This window comes from Oryctolagus cuniculus (assembly GCF_964237555.1).
Source record: "Oryctolagus cuniculus chromosome 16 unlocalized genomic scaffold, mOryCun1.1 SUPER_16_unloc_1, whole genome shotgun sequence".
Classification (NCBI taxonomy): Eukaryota; Metazoa; Chordata; class Mammalia; order Lagomorpha; family Leporidae; genus Oryctolagus; species Oryctolagus cuniculus.
In genome coordinates this window covers 3553278-3567412 of record NW_027208201.1, presented here as the reverse complement: position 1 = coordinate 3567412, position 14135 = coordinate 3553278, and the positions used below count along the sequence as shown (strand labels likewise).

General features: G+C 49.1%; 1 protein-coding gene across 4 annotated transcripts in view; it reads left to right on the top strand.

Annotated features, from left to right (window-relative positions):
- INSR (insulin receptor) overlaps positions 1 to 8094 on the top strand; it is a 139448-nt gene extending 131354 nt beyond the window's left edge. For all 4 annotated transcript variants that reach the window (XM_017337975.3, XM_017337974.3, XM_017337973.3 and 1 more), the window contains one exon: positions 2833 to 8094. In XM_017337975.3, coding sequence (XP_017193464.2) covers positions 2833 to 3184 — 352 coding nt within the window. In that variant the 3' untranslated portion in view covers positions 3185 to 8094. The remainder of the gene's footprint in view (positions 1 to 2832) is intronic.
- The last annotated feature ends 6041 nt before the right edge of the window (positions 8095 to 14135 follow it).

Here is a 14135-nt window from a genome sequence, read left to right as displayed (position 1 = left end):
GGCTTTAATCCACTGTGCCACAGTGCTGGCCCCTAAACAGTGTTTTTAAAATATGTTTTTCTTTCTTTGAGAGGCAGACAGAGAGGGACGGCGTGTATGGAGAGACGGAGGCCGGCGCCGCTGCTCAATAGGCTAATCCTCTGCCTGTGGCGCTGGCACTCCGGGTTCAAGTCCTGGTTGGGGAGCCGGATTCTGTCCTGGTTGCTCTTCTTCCAGTCCAGCTCTCTGCTGTGGCCCGGGAGGGCAGTGGAGCATGGCCCAAGTGCTTGGGCCCTGCACCTGCATGGGAGACCAGGAGAAGCACCTGGCTCCTGGCTTTGGATCAGTGCGGTGCACGGGCCACAGCGGCCATTGAGGGGTGAACCAACGGAAAAGGAAGACCTTTCTCTCTGTTTCTCTCTCACTGTCCACTTTGCCTGTTAAAGAGAGAGAAAGAGAGAGAGAGAGAGAGAGAGAGAGAGAGAGAGAGAGATGGAGAGATATCTTCCATCTACTGGTGTCTCTCCAAATGACTGCAGCAGTCAGGGTTGGGCCAGGTGGAAAGCAGGATTCAGGAGCTCTGTCTGTGTCTCTCACGTGGGAGGTGGGGACACAAGTCCTTGGGCCATCATTCGCTGCCTTCCCAGGCGCGTTAGCAGGGAGCTGGACAGGACAGGACATGGAGCAGCGGGACGGGAGCTGGTGCTGTAAGGGATGCAGGTGTCCCAGGTGGCAGCTTAACCTACTGCACCACAGCGCCAGCCCAGATGAGTGGTCTTACTGTGCCGCTGCACTCGCAGTTCAGAGCGATGTTGTGTGAGGTTGCCAGAGAGAAAGGAAAGGCGGGAAAGAGGAGAGGGAAGGAAAGGGAAGGGAAGGGGAGGAAGGAAGATCTAAATATCCAACAGTAGGAGAACCGCCAAGTGAGTCAGTAATTCATATGATGTAGCCATTGACATTTCAAATGATGCTTCCAATATATTAAACTCGGTAGATAAGATGATAAAAATTAAGTGGGGGGGGGGGCGGCGGCACTATGGTGCAGCAGGTTAAAGCCTCGGCCCGCAGCGCTGGCATCCCATATGGGCACTGGTTTGAGTCCCAGCTGTGCCGCTTCCGATCCAGCTCTCTGCTGTGGCCTGGGAAAGCAGTAGAAGGTGGCCCAAGTCGTTGGTCCCCTGCACCCACGTGGGAGACCAGAAGAAGCTCCTGGATCCTGGCTTTGGATCGGCTCAGCTCCAGCCATTGTGGTCATCTGGGGAGTGAACCAGCAGGTGGAAGATCGATCTCTCTCTCTCTCTCTCTCTTTGCCTCTCCTTCTCTCTGTAACTCTTTCAAATAAATAAAATAAATCTTTAAAAAAATTAAGTGGGAATGGGTATATTCAGTTGAAAAGACCAGAGGTTAAAGCTGAAGGAAAATTGCGAGATGTGTATATTTTGGTTTTTTTCCTGACTTTTCTACAATGAACACTTAATTGATATATAATTTTTATATATTGATAATATCTATTTTTATATAAAGACCTTTATCCATGCTTATTAAGAAAATCCATTTGAATACTGCAGCTCCCAAATAAGACATCAACTGAGGAAACTTCATGGGAAGAAATCTGATATGGAAAAAGTGAGAAGCAGAGTCATTTAGAAACTTGGAGAAAAATATTTTTAAACATTTCCCCGTGCATTTCCTCTCCTAGCCATGCAAGGCAGCAGCCTTGATCAGGGGAATTAAGGCCAGGAGTTTGCCCCTGTTTTTTCTGGAAGGGATCGTATGGTGAGTGGTGTCAGCTCGGTGGGCCATGGGGTTTTCTGTCAGAGCTCTTCGGCTCTGCGGATGTAGCTGGAAGGCAACCGCAGACATTATGTAAGAGAATGGCTATGACTGTGTGCCAATAAAACTTTATTCAAAAACACCCTGGCTCTGAGGTGGGGGTGGATTTGTTCTGGGGACTGAGCTGGCTGACTCTTGTAGAAGAAGTTAGAGTTTGGAAAGAAAGAGGGAAAATGGCAAACACAAGTCCTCAGCCCCTTTCTCAGAGTGCTGTTGGCTGAGGAAATGGGCAGCCATGAGGATGTGAGGCTGGGGTCCTGGCTGCTGACAGACGCCTGACTGAGGCGCCTCCCGCCACCCTCCAGAGACGGAGGGCTGGGCCAGCAGGACGGACACGGAACTGCCTCTCTGGGTTCCGTAGGCATTGCTGCTCCCATGAGCTTCAGCTCCCCCGCCTGGAGAGGTCTTTCCCTGGAACAGCCGGGGGTCACAGGCGGCCTTTCCAAGCAGCCCTGGGTGGGACTGGGCCCTCAGGAAATGCCCCAGATTGGGGAGGGGCGGGGAAATCAGGAGTGTGTGAAATGACGAAGCCTGCACAGCACTGCCTGGGGCAGCCCGTGGGCCGCGGACCCTTCAGAAAGCTCATAGAAGGAGCTGGTGTTGCTGTGCAGTGCGTTGTGCTGCGGCTTGCAATATGGACCTCCCATGTCGGTGTGCCAGTTCAAGTCCCAGCTGCTCCCCTTCTGATGCATCCTGTGCACCCCGGGGGGCAGCAGTGATGGCCCAAGGATGTGGGCCCCTGCCAGCCACGTACCTGGATGGAGCTCCTGGCTCCTGGCTTCAGCCCTGGCTCTTGTGGCCATTTGCAGAGTGAACTAGCAGATGGAAGATCTCTCCCTCTCTCTCTCTCTCTTTCTGTGTGTGTGTGTGTGTGTGTGTGTGTGTGTGTGTTTCAATGAACTAAATCTTCCAAAGCATCTTGCAGCACGCTTGGCCTGGGCTGCAGAGGCGAGAGGACGGGGGAGGGGCTGCCTGGCTGGGCCCCCAGACTCACGGTGGCCATGTCCCTGTGTTCCGCAGCACCGACCTGATGCGCATGTGCTGGCAGTTCAACCCCAAGATGCGGCCCACTTTCCTGGAGATCGTCAGCCTGCTGAAGGACGACCTCCACCCCAGCTTTCCGGAAGTTTCCTTCTTCCACAGCGAGGAGAACAAGGCTCCCGAGAGCGAGGACCTGGAGATGGAATTCGAGGACATGGAGAGCGTGCCACTGGACCGGTCCGCGCACTGTCAGAGAGAGGAGGCAGGGGGCCGGGAAGGGGTGTCCTCGCTGGGCGTCAAGCGCTATGAAGACCACATCCCCTACACCCACATGAACGGGGGCAAGAAAAACGGGCGGATTCTGAGCCTGCCTCGGGCGAATCCCTCCTAACGGCGCCTGCCCGGGCCCGGGGTTTCCATCCACACCTTCCTCTGGTTCCAAAGTCTCCGGAAAACTCAGGATCGCGGCGACTCGCCCTCGTGGCCCACCGGGCTCAGAAATCGGCCCTCGACTTCTCTGCTTGTCTTCGGACTTCACACACACACTTGTGCAATTGCCAATGTGACCGGGGCGTCCGTGAAAGATGCAGCCGTGAGCCTAGAGGGGCAGGGAGGGTTTTCTACAGCTGTCTCAAACCGGGATTTTTTTTTTTTTTTTTTTTTTTAAATCTCGTAGCACAATGGGAAGAAAGCACCTGTTTTTACAGTTTTTTTTTTTTTCCTTGCTGGTGTCTGAGCTACAGTATAAAATGTAATACTTGTTTGTGGAACAAAAGTTTGAAAGGAGAAAAGGAAAACCCACACCCCCTGTTGGCAGGGAGTTCCACGCTCGCCAGGGTGGGCGTGCGAAGGTTTTACTCATCCCACTGAAGGACGTGCTTCTTTGCCTTCTTCTCCACAAAGATCAGTTCCTCAAGTTGACCAATAGCTGCTGTTTTCATACTCTGCATGAACACCTGCCGTCCCCGGTGTGTGCACACTGTGTGTGTGTGTGTGTGCAGGTTAGAGACCGCTGGGGTGTGTGTGTGTGTGTGCGCACACGCACGTGCAGAGTATTCACGCGTGCAGAGCCGGCACTTGACACTTGCGCTGCTTCAAGTTGGCGTGTTCCGGCCCCACGCTCCCCTGCCTTATTTCCTGGCATACTGTGCCCCCGGCAGGTTCTTCTCATTTTACAAGTCTAGCCTCGGATGTCTCCTTTCCTTTCACTTGGATGAAAAAAAAATTTTTTTTTTCCCCCAGGAACTAAGGGAGGAGCATTTCTTTTAGAGTGATCATGGGTTCTTTCAAGACCAAACAAAGCTAGGATGGGGAAAAAAAAATAAAAGAACTGGGACGGCAGGAGAGTTTTGAGGATATATTTGTACCCTGTTTAATGGGAGAACACCTTTAGCATTAGCCATGTAAGTTATCGAGTCGGGGAGTGTGGTCATGAGTGGGCCTTCCTGCTTATAAGGAGGGGTGCCAGGCACAATTGGCCTCTTTGTTTGGTCTTAAAGCATCCATTCTTCTGGGAATTAAGCCACATTCGCTGCTAATCTTTGTGGACATCGTGAGGCCATGCTGAGTGGGTGCACAAGTGGGCTTTGTGGAAGGTGTGGTTTGGATACCACGGCCTGCCACAGGGCTCCTGCTCGGCTCAGCGGGAGGCTTCCAGGAGCGGAACCCAGCTCCGAGGACACCCGTGTTCTCCCTCGGGTTCTCTGTATGTACCTCATGCGGCTTTGCCTCGCCCGGGCCTGCACGGCCCCCGGGGACTGTGCAAACACAACACAATCAAAGCCCAAAGACGTCTGGAGGACAGCATAAGCAATGGCAAAGGAGATGTGGCCCGCCGGGGCACCTGAGGCACTTCTCAGGGGCTTCGTGATGTTGCAGGGCCCGGGAGAGAGGAGTCTGGAGGAGGAACCGTTCAAGACCTGCACACCAAGGACTTCTGGGTGGGCGGGACCCCACTGTCCTTCCCTTTGTGAAAGGAACCACAGCTGCTCAGAGGAAGAACGGGGTGGGGGAGGGAAGCTCTTCACCTGGGCTCACAGATGTGGTCACCCCCCACGCCCCGGGAGTGTCCCCTCACAGGCTGTGACTGCTGCCTTCTCTCTTCTGAAGAGTTTCGGGCTCCAGAGGGGGACAGACGCATAGTGGCAGCCTCCGAGCCTTTTCGATTCTTGACTAAAGACACAGGTAGACACGAGTTCCAGTTGTTTATTGCTCTCTTATTTATAGGATTTGGAAAATGATGGCATGTAAAATATTGCTGGGGACCCTCTGTGATTCAGTACAAGAAGCAAGAGGACAGAAATTATTTTCGCCAAATTTATTTTGTACATACAAGAGGGTTCTGTACGTAAATTAAAAAAAAAAGTAGGTCTAGATATTTTGTTCTTTTCATAGCAAATTTGTAGTGGTCGTATACTACACTAGCAGCAATTTTCACATTTTTCTAATTCAGAAAGACTTTCTTATATTAGGGGGAAAAGTATTTATTTTAATATATAAAATCACTCTGAAAATCACTTTCGTAAAAAATGGAGTGCATGTAAGTTTTTATCAAGGAAAAAATAAACAGGTGAATGTGGGTAATGATTTCTTTTTTTTTTTTTCCAGCACAGTCTACCTCAGTGTATTGCTAGGATGTGGTTCAACAATGGACATCTTGGAGACTTCAGAATTCTGCCTGGGTCTGGTCTGAATCAGGGAAAACGTGTGTCAGCTGATTCTAAATTCCAGGGACCAGTAAGGATTTTGAGGGAGGGAGTTGGGATGGAGAAGGTGCAGCCTTCTTGTGAGCATAGATCCTTTTTCTGCTGGCTGATAATATTCTTCTCTGAATTTAGGATTTCTTAAAAAAAAAAAAAATCTTCCACTGGGATGGGTGTTGGGCCTTGCAGTTGAGATGCAGGTTAATAGCAACACCTGTGCCTGCACTGGACTGCCTGGGTTTCATTCCTGGCACCAGCTGCCTGCTAGTGCAGACCCTAGGAGGCAGCGTTGAAGACTCAATCGACTGGGTCCCTGCCAGCCACAAGGGAGATCTGGATTAAGCTCCCAACTTCAGATTTTGGCTCTGCCCAGCCCTGGCCATTGTGGGCATTTGGGGAGTGAATCAACAGATGGCATTGCTCTCTGTCTCTAAAATAAAAAACTTTTAAAATATAGAAGAACAAATCCTACTCCATCTATTGACACAATAAAACATAAACCAAGTTTGAGGACATGTGGTAGATCTGACCCCCACCTGTGGTCCACCTCCGTTGGGTGAGAGGTAGCTGTGTCCCATATTCTGCTGGACAAAGACAGGCTTGCCTTCAGAGCCAGTCTCCCACCTGTCCCATGGGATCGCTTGAAGTGGGCAGGAGGGTGCGCTGGGCCCCCTGCAGGTGGATTCCCACTCTGGGGTCAGGATGAATCGGATTCAAGGACACCTCACACACAGACGCCTAGAGCAATGTCTCCCTATGTGCTTTGAGTGGGAAGGGGGCTTTTGGGGAAACCCCAAGTCCTAAGCACACAGGAGTACTGAACACTTTACTTGGTAGAGACAAGACCCTGGACCCATCTGGGGTTTTGGTTGACCTCAGGCTGATGCTTGGAGCTTTTGCAGCTTTGAGAACCAGCGTGAAAGTTGAGCTGAGGCAAACAGGGCTGTGTCCTACTTGCCAAACCTTGCTGCTCTCACTGTCTTTTTTAAAGGCTCTGCTGGTGCAGACTTACCTTTCTCCACCTGCCCTGGAGAGAGATGGAACACAGGACCTACCCTGTGCAAAGGGGAGCTCACCAATTCATTGACACTGCTGCAATGTAAGACCAAGTGGCTGTCGGGTTGGGTCACCAGCATCCTTTGGCATCAGAAAATACTGACTTTGTAACAACAGAACTTTGGTCTAGAAAGTCACTGTGACCTTGGGGGTTTGCAGTGATTGGTTACAGAACAGCAGCAAAACCAGCGTAGGTTGACGCTTTCTGTTGTTCATTTTTGAAGATGTCTCACTCTGATGAAAACCGTTCTTGTTAGTGTGGTGAAATCCACACAGTCATTTCTTCTCCCAGGGGGAGAATAGCAACTGCATCACTTTGTCCCTGGATTGGTGTGATAAACACATATCAGGAAGAAGTCCTGTTTGGGGAGCTGTCCCAGGTGCTGTCCTGTCTTGTGAAGACTGTAGGAAGGGAAGCACTGCTGGGTGTCTGGGTATAGGCTGAGCACAAGTGAGGAAAATGTGGGAATTGATTCAAGCATCTGCAATATAATTGTATGATTGTGGGGGACTATGCCTCCAGCTGGTGGATCAGTTGTTTACTGCATCCCACCCAGACAGCCAGTCCACCCTGAAACATGCTTACTTGGTTGGAAGGTGTTTATTTGTAACCTACTTTACACTTGTCAGTGGGCAAGAGTGCCATCGAGGCATGGTCTGGGTGGCCGTCCTGGAGGTGAGTGAGTGTGCCATAGTTCCAACAACTTTCACAGTTTGTAGAGGGAGGAAGTTGGAGATGGAATTTCTTTTAGATGCCACCTGAGGAGTCCTGTTTACCTGAGACTCTTCAGATAGTATATTTTTGCTGTGGGTGGAGAATGGGGAATGCTGATTTTTTTTTTAACAAATGGTTGCACATAGAATGGTATCAGTTCAGAAAATCTTCCAGAATGTTCTTCAGAATATTAATTTACACCAGAGGTGTGCTTGGGAATGGAAAGAACAGACCAGTGCTGCTTCTTTAGAACACACACGAAAAATGTGATGTACTTCCAGGGGCTGCAACAAAAGAGCATGTATTTCTTTAGGGGTCCCCTGAGAAACAGGGGGTGTAGTGATGTTCTGAGCTCACTGCCATCTTCTGTGAAGTGCCGGAACCAGCTCCAGCAAAGTTTGCTATCTGGGATTCGGCCATAAAAACACTTGCTCAGGATCACATCATGAATCTGGGGCTCTTGGTCCCATTTGAGAAGGAACAGCCCACACACGTGTGTGTGTCCATACATGTATTCAGGAATGGCTTGTTTGGTCTGTACACTTTGTGTCAAAGTTGCTGCTCCCTGCCCCTTATGTGCCTGGGTGGCCTCTGTCAACAGTACAGGATCAACTGTGCCACAGGTTTTGCAGAAAACAACTCAGAAACACGAAAACCACCCAAAGCTCAATGATTATTTTTTTCAATGTTTTCCTACAGGAGCCAAGTAGTATCATGTACAGAATATGCCTTTTTGAGGGAGGGAGGGGATATTGAAGTTGTTCTGCATGTAAAATATGGGATAATTACCTGTTTATAGTAAAATTCTGAATAAATTATCTGAGAATACTCCTGTTTTGTGTGATGCTTCCATAACGCTCGTGTGCTTGGTTGGGTTGTGTCTTTGGCATCAGTTATATTAAGGGAAAGCTATGGGAAGTTGTGGGCGCCTGTTCTTGGAGAAGGGAATTCCCCACAATCTTCAGCTTGTGCAGCTGCAGGTTAAATAAGGGGGAGGGAGAAGGGGTTTTCAAAAAGTGCATGAAAAAACTCACATTGTGAAAACACTATGCATGAATTTCACAAAAACGTTTGCACCAAAAATCAGCATCTCTCGTCATCCTAACTTGTTCCACAAACGTGTTGCTGCTTCGGGCAGGGCTGGTGATCTGGAAGCCCATACTTGTATGGCCAGACCTGCAGTTAAACATTGCACTTTTTTTTTTTTTTTTGACAGAGTGGACAGTGAGAGAGAGAGAGAGACAGAAAGGTCTTCCTTTTGCTGTTGGTTCACCCTCCAATGGCTGCTGCGGCTGGTGCGCTGCGGCTGGTGCGCTGCGGCCGGCGCACCTCGCTGATCTGAAGGCAGGAGCCAGGTGCTTCTCCTGGTCTCCCATGGGGTGCAGGGCCCAAGCACTTGGGCCATCCTCCACTGCACTCCCGGGCCATAGCAGAGAGCTGACCTGGAAGAGGGGCAACCGGGACAGAATCCAGCGCCCCGACCAGGACTAGAACCCGGTGTGCTGGCGCCGCAAGGCAGAGGATTAGCCTATTGAGCCATGGCGCCGGCCACATTGCACTTTCTATACCAGTTAATTCCCTCCCCCGGGGACCTCCATACCTGTCACGATGAGGTCATGAAGGATCTCATTCCAGGAATACCAGGGACCTTGCTCTGATCCAACACCTTGGAAATCTATGTGCCAGATATTTTTGATGCCATTCTAGCATGAACACTGCCCCCCCTCCCCCCGCCCCATGGTGGGCAGGTAGGTAACTGCCAGGAGGTGGACCACAAATTCAAGAGGATTCTAGCCTTCCTTGTGCTAAACACACACAGATACTGAGTAAAGAGATGGAGTTCCTGCTTGCAGCTTCTTGTGTGGCTTTGAATGAGTCACTAACTCCAGGTTAGGTTTTGCTGTGGAGCAAACATCCTTGGAACATGATAACAAAGAACAGCCAGCATTCCTTAAGTTCCATGTGTCGGGTGAGGGGTCCTTGGGTCACAGCCTCACTGCTGTCTGTTTAGCTGGGCCAGCTTGTCTTCCAGGAGGGTCACTCGGCATGTTTATGGTATACCCAGTGGGAAGACAGAGCAAGCCCCAGTGGACAGAATTTCCAAATGTCTGTCTGTGTAGTGTTTGTTACTGCCCCTTTGTCCAAAGTAAGTCATATGGCCAAGCTGAGTCAGCGTGGGAGAGGACCACCCAAGGGTGTGAACTGGCTGGGGAGCATTGAGCATTCTGCTGCAGATTTTACCCACAGGACCCTGGTGAGCATCCACTGAGGTAATCCCTGTCCCCCATGCTCCTTCCAGATGGCTTTCCCCACACTCCCCAGCCCTCCCTAATTCTTGGAGGAAATGGATGTCACTGCTAACTGGCAGGAGTGGCAGCTGGAGTGCTGCCTCCTGGTTTCAGGACTTTTGATAGGAACCTCTTGGGAAATGAAGTGTTTTCTCAGAGGAAGGAGTCTCAAGGCACGCTTCAGTGTCAGGGTGAGCAGGTGGGGGTGTGGTCTTTTTTCCTGGAGGGACCTTTTGGGGCTCCTCAAAGCACCTTCCAAGTGGCCACACTGCAGTTTAGCAGAGTCCTCGGGGCCCCAGCCTGGAGGGTGGGATGCCTGCCATTGAATTCCTGGATCTGCCTCCTGGGCCTTGAGTCTCAGTGCAGCTGAGAGCACTCACAGTAGGAGTGTCTACCCCTCTCAGAAGGCACTTGCATTAGTCCATTTTCTGTTGCTATAACAAAATACCTGGGCACCTTAGACAGAAAAGGAAAGAGGGTGATTTAGCTCATGGTATGGAGGCTGGGACTGGGAGGCCCCATGGGTTCTGCCTCTGGTGAGGGCCCCTTGGCTGCACCACATCCTAGTGGATGACATCATGGTGGGAGTGTGTGAGAGGGATCATAAGACCAGACAGGAAGCCAGAGGCTGGGCTGGGGAAGGGGCAAACTTGGTCTCCGTAGCAACTCATTCTTGCAGGAACCAACTCAGTCCACAAGAGGAGTGTTAGTTTCTTCTGTGAATGATGCCACCATTGACATGCCTACAGCCTCTTAAAGGCCCCAGCACCACAATGGGGACCCAAGTCCCAACACACAAGCTCTTGTGGGAGATAAGCAATGTCCAAACCAAGGGGCATGGATTATGGAAAACAAAAATCTATGTACAGATTTAAAAAAAAATTTTGCAACAAAATAAACAATTTTAAATTCCATTTTCTCCAGAACCTATTGAGGTACCTTCATGTAGTAGGTACAATAAAATATAGTCAACGTGAAACTGTTATAAGACAAAAGAAGTGTGGGACCCTGCATTTTAATGATCTACCTTGATCTCAGAGGCTCCAACTGGTTCAGGACATAGGAGTTTAAGGCTGCTTCCATTTGGTCTCTGTCTGTAAAGAGAGTTGACATTGATCATTCCAAAATATGCCATTTTGGCATATGGCTTACTTTGAGTTAAAGATGCTTTTAAAAATAGCAGGTGCTGGCTCTTTTCTGCTTGAGAGCAGGAAATGGAACCCCCTGGCAGGGGTCCTCCTGGTGCCTTGCTAACATCAGAGATGGGGCATGAAGGCCAAGGGAACTCGGTACACTTTTTTTTTTCAAAGATTAATTTATTTACTTGAAAGAGTTACACAGAGAGAGTAGGAGAGGCAGAGAGAGAGAGAGAGAGAGAGTTCCATCCGCTTGCCTGTGTACTTAAAATTCATGCCTTTTGCTGTATATATATACATTATACTTCAGTTACAAGAGTTTCAAATGAAAGAAACAAAACTATGCCAGGCAAACGGTAAGCACTCCATAAAAGTTTGTTTGCCACCAGCACCGGCATTATCATCATCACCATCATTGGTATTATTGTCACCATTACCATTGCCATCATGTTCATTGTCAGTAGCAGCAACATCTTCATCATCATTGTCATCACCATCATTATCATCATCATCATCATGTCATCACTGTCACTGACATTACCATCATCATTCTTTAAAGACTGCTTTGTTTGAAAGAGTGATGGCGGAGGGGAGAGAGACAGACAAAGAGAGCTTCCATCTGCTGGTTCACTCATCAAATGCCACAACAGCAAGCTGAAGCCAGGAGCCCAGATGTTCTCCCACACGGGGCCATCACCTGCTGCCTCCTAGAGTGCATTAGCAGGAAGCTGGATAGGAAATGGAGGAGCCAGGGTTTGAACCAGGCACTCTGACATGGCATATGGCCATTCTAAGCAGTATATAACTGCAGAGCCAAATGTTCACCCCTAATGTATCATCCAATTGCATTTTCCATGAACTTCTTGAAGTACTCACATATAACACTTGGTCTTGGCAGTGTTTCACTTGGGAGTGAAAGATTATCCCAGTGGCCTTGCAAGTCAATCCTGTGTATTGTCTATGGAAAAGGCAAACACCAGGGCACTACAACAGTCCCCAAGGCCAGAGGCAGCCTATCCCCACCCCCTGCCAAGAGCTGGAGAGAAGCTATTTTCCTCATTCTTTTCACAACAAGGAAAAGAATTCTGGTGACAACTTGATCAAGCTTGGGGGCAGGTTCTTCAGCAGTTGAGACTTAAGATGAAACCACAGACTTAAGATGAAACCCGTATTGGTTCCAGGCTTGTGAGAGCCCAAGAGCCAGCTAAGTTGTGCCCAGGTTTCCAGTTCTCAGAAACAGCAAGATAATTAAGTGTGTGCATTGTTTTAAGCCATCAATTGCGTGCATCAACAATAGAAAACAGCATAGTGGCCTGATGTGTGGTACTGTGGTGTGAGGAGTTATCTCTTGTATCCTTTCTGTTCATCAATAACATCGACAGTGTCCCTGCAGCCCTAGTGGAAGGCACCTCCACCTGTATTCTTCCTCTCCCTGAAGAGTGACCCAGAGGTCCAGTATGCTCCTTGTGCATACCTGAACTCCTCCAGATGAAGACACAAAAAAATTCCTGGAGAGACATGAGGCACCCGGAAGCTGATGTTGCAGCGCCACCTTGTGGTTTCAGTAAGTTATATTTTTCTAAGAAATTTTGTTTTTCCAAGTTTGGATCCTGGAATTCAAAATAATCTCTCATCATCTTTTTTAGCCTTTAAAGTTACATTCAAATGTTCATTTCTCGCTTTTGGTCATGTTTTTCTTCCCTAATCATGATCCTAGAAGTTTTTCAGAGCTAACTTTCATCTTTGTTGACCTTTTTTTTTTTTATCTTTGCTTTTTAAAAAACGGGTTTACTTACTTATTTGAAAGGCAGAGTGGCACAGAGACAGGGGAAATGGAGACAGAGAGAGATAGACACAGAGAGAGAGGTATCTTGCATCCACAGGTTCACTCCTCCAGATGGCTGCAACAGCCGCAGATGAGCTAAGCTGAAGCCAGGAGCCAGGAACTCCATCTCCCACATGGGTGGCAGGGGCTCAAGCACTTGGGCCATCCTCTGTCACCTTCTCAGGTGCATTAGCAGGGAGCTGGACCAGAACCAGAATAGCCAGAACTGGGAATGGCACTCTGCCACAGGATGTAGGTGTTGCAGCGGCAGCTTTAGCTGCTGTGCCTTTGTTATAAATTTCGTCATTTTGTGCTCTTGGCTATTTTCTCTAGTCTAGTGGAGTCGGGTGTAGTGTGGTTTCTGTTTATACTTTTTGAAGCTGGTTATTGTTTGTGTTTAGCCTTTTTCCTTTCTTTTTAAAGATTGATATTATTTATTTGAAAGAGTTACAGAGAGAGGTAGGAAGACAGAGAGAGGTCTTCCATCTGCTGGTTCACTCCTCAGATGGCTGTAACAGCTGGAGCTGTGCCGATCTGAAGCCAGGAGCCAGGAGCTTATTCCGGGTCTCCCACATGGATACAGGGGCCCAAGGACTTGGGCCATCTTCCACTGTTTTTCCAGGCCATAGCAGAGAGATGGATCAGAAGAGGAGCAGCTGGGACCAGGACTGGTGCCTTATGGGATGCTGGCGCTTCAGGCCAGAGCTTTAAGCCACTGCGCCACAGCACCAGCCCCAATCTTTTTCTTTTCAATTCTGGTCTACTCCTGTATGACTATGGAAAAATAAATAAAACAGCATGTTAGAAGGAGATGTGTGCTGTAGAGAAAAGTAAGGAGCAAGTAGATAAGGAAGGTATTTGTCAGCTCCGGTATTTGCCACTGATGGGGTGGTTTGAACAGCAGAAATTCATTTTCTCACAGTCCTGGAGGACAGAAATGCAAGCGCCAGGTGCTGGCTGATTCCATTCCTCATGAAGATTCTCTTCCTAATACATCTTCATGTCTTCATGATCTCATTTAACTTTAACTACATCCACCATCCACTCAGGCCCCATCTCCAAATGCAAAAAGTGCATGGGGAAAATGGGATGAAAAGATGGCATACATGTTCCATGTCCCCTGAGGTGCCCTTGTATAGGCACCCTGGAGGTTAGGACTTCCAGATGCGACTTAGAGGGGCACACGGCATTCACCACAGGGAATGTGGAGGAGGCTCAATCACAGAAACACTAACAGTCAGAAGAAGGGGTTGGAGTGAGCCCATGGACATTTGTTTGTTTCTTCTTTCCTTGTAAATGACTTATTCATTTGAAAGGCAGAGTTACACAGAGAGAGGAAGAGATAGAGATATTGATCTTCCATCTGCTGGGTCACTTCTCAAATGGCCACAATGGCCAGGGCTGAAGTGAGAAGCCAGGAGCTTCTTCCAGGTCTCCTAAGTTGGTGGTGGGACCCAAGCATTTGGGTCATTTTCTACAGCTTTCCCAGGCCATTAGAAGGGAGCTGGATTGGAAGTAGAGCAGCTGGGACTTGAACTGGTACCCATATGGGATGCTGGAGTCACAGGCAGCGGCTTTACCTGCTGTACCACAGCACCAGCCCTCCCTGTATGTTTCTGA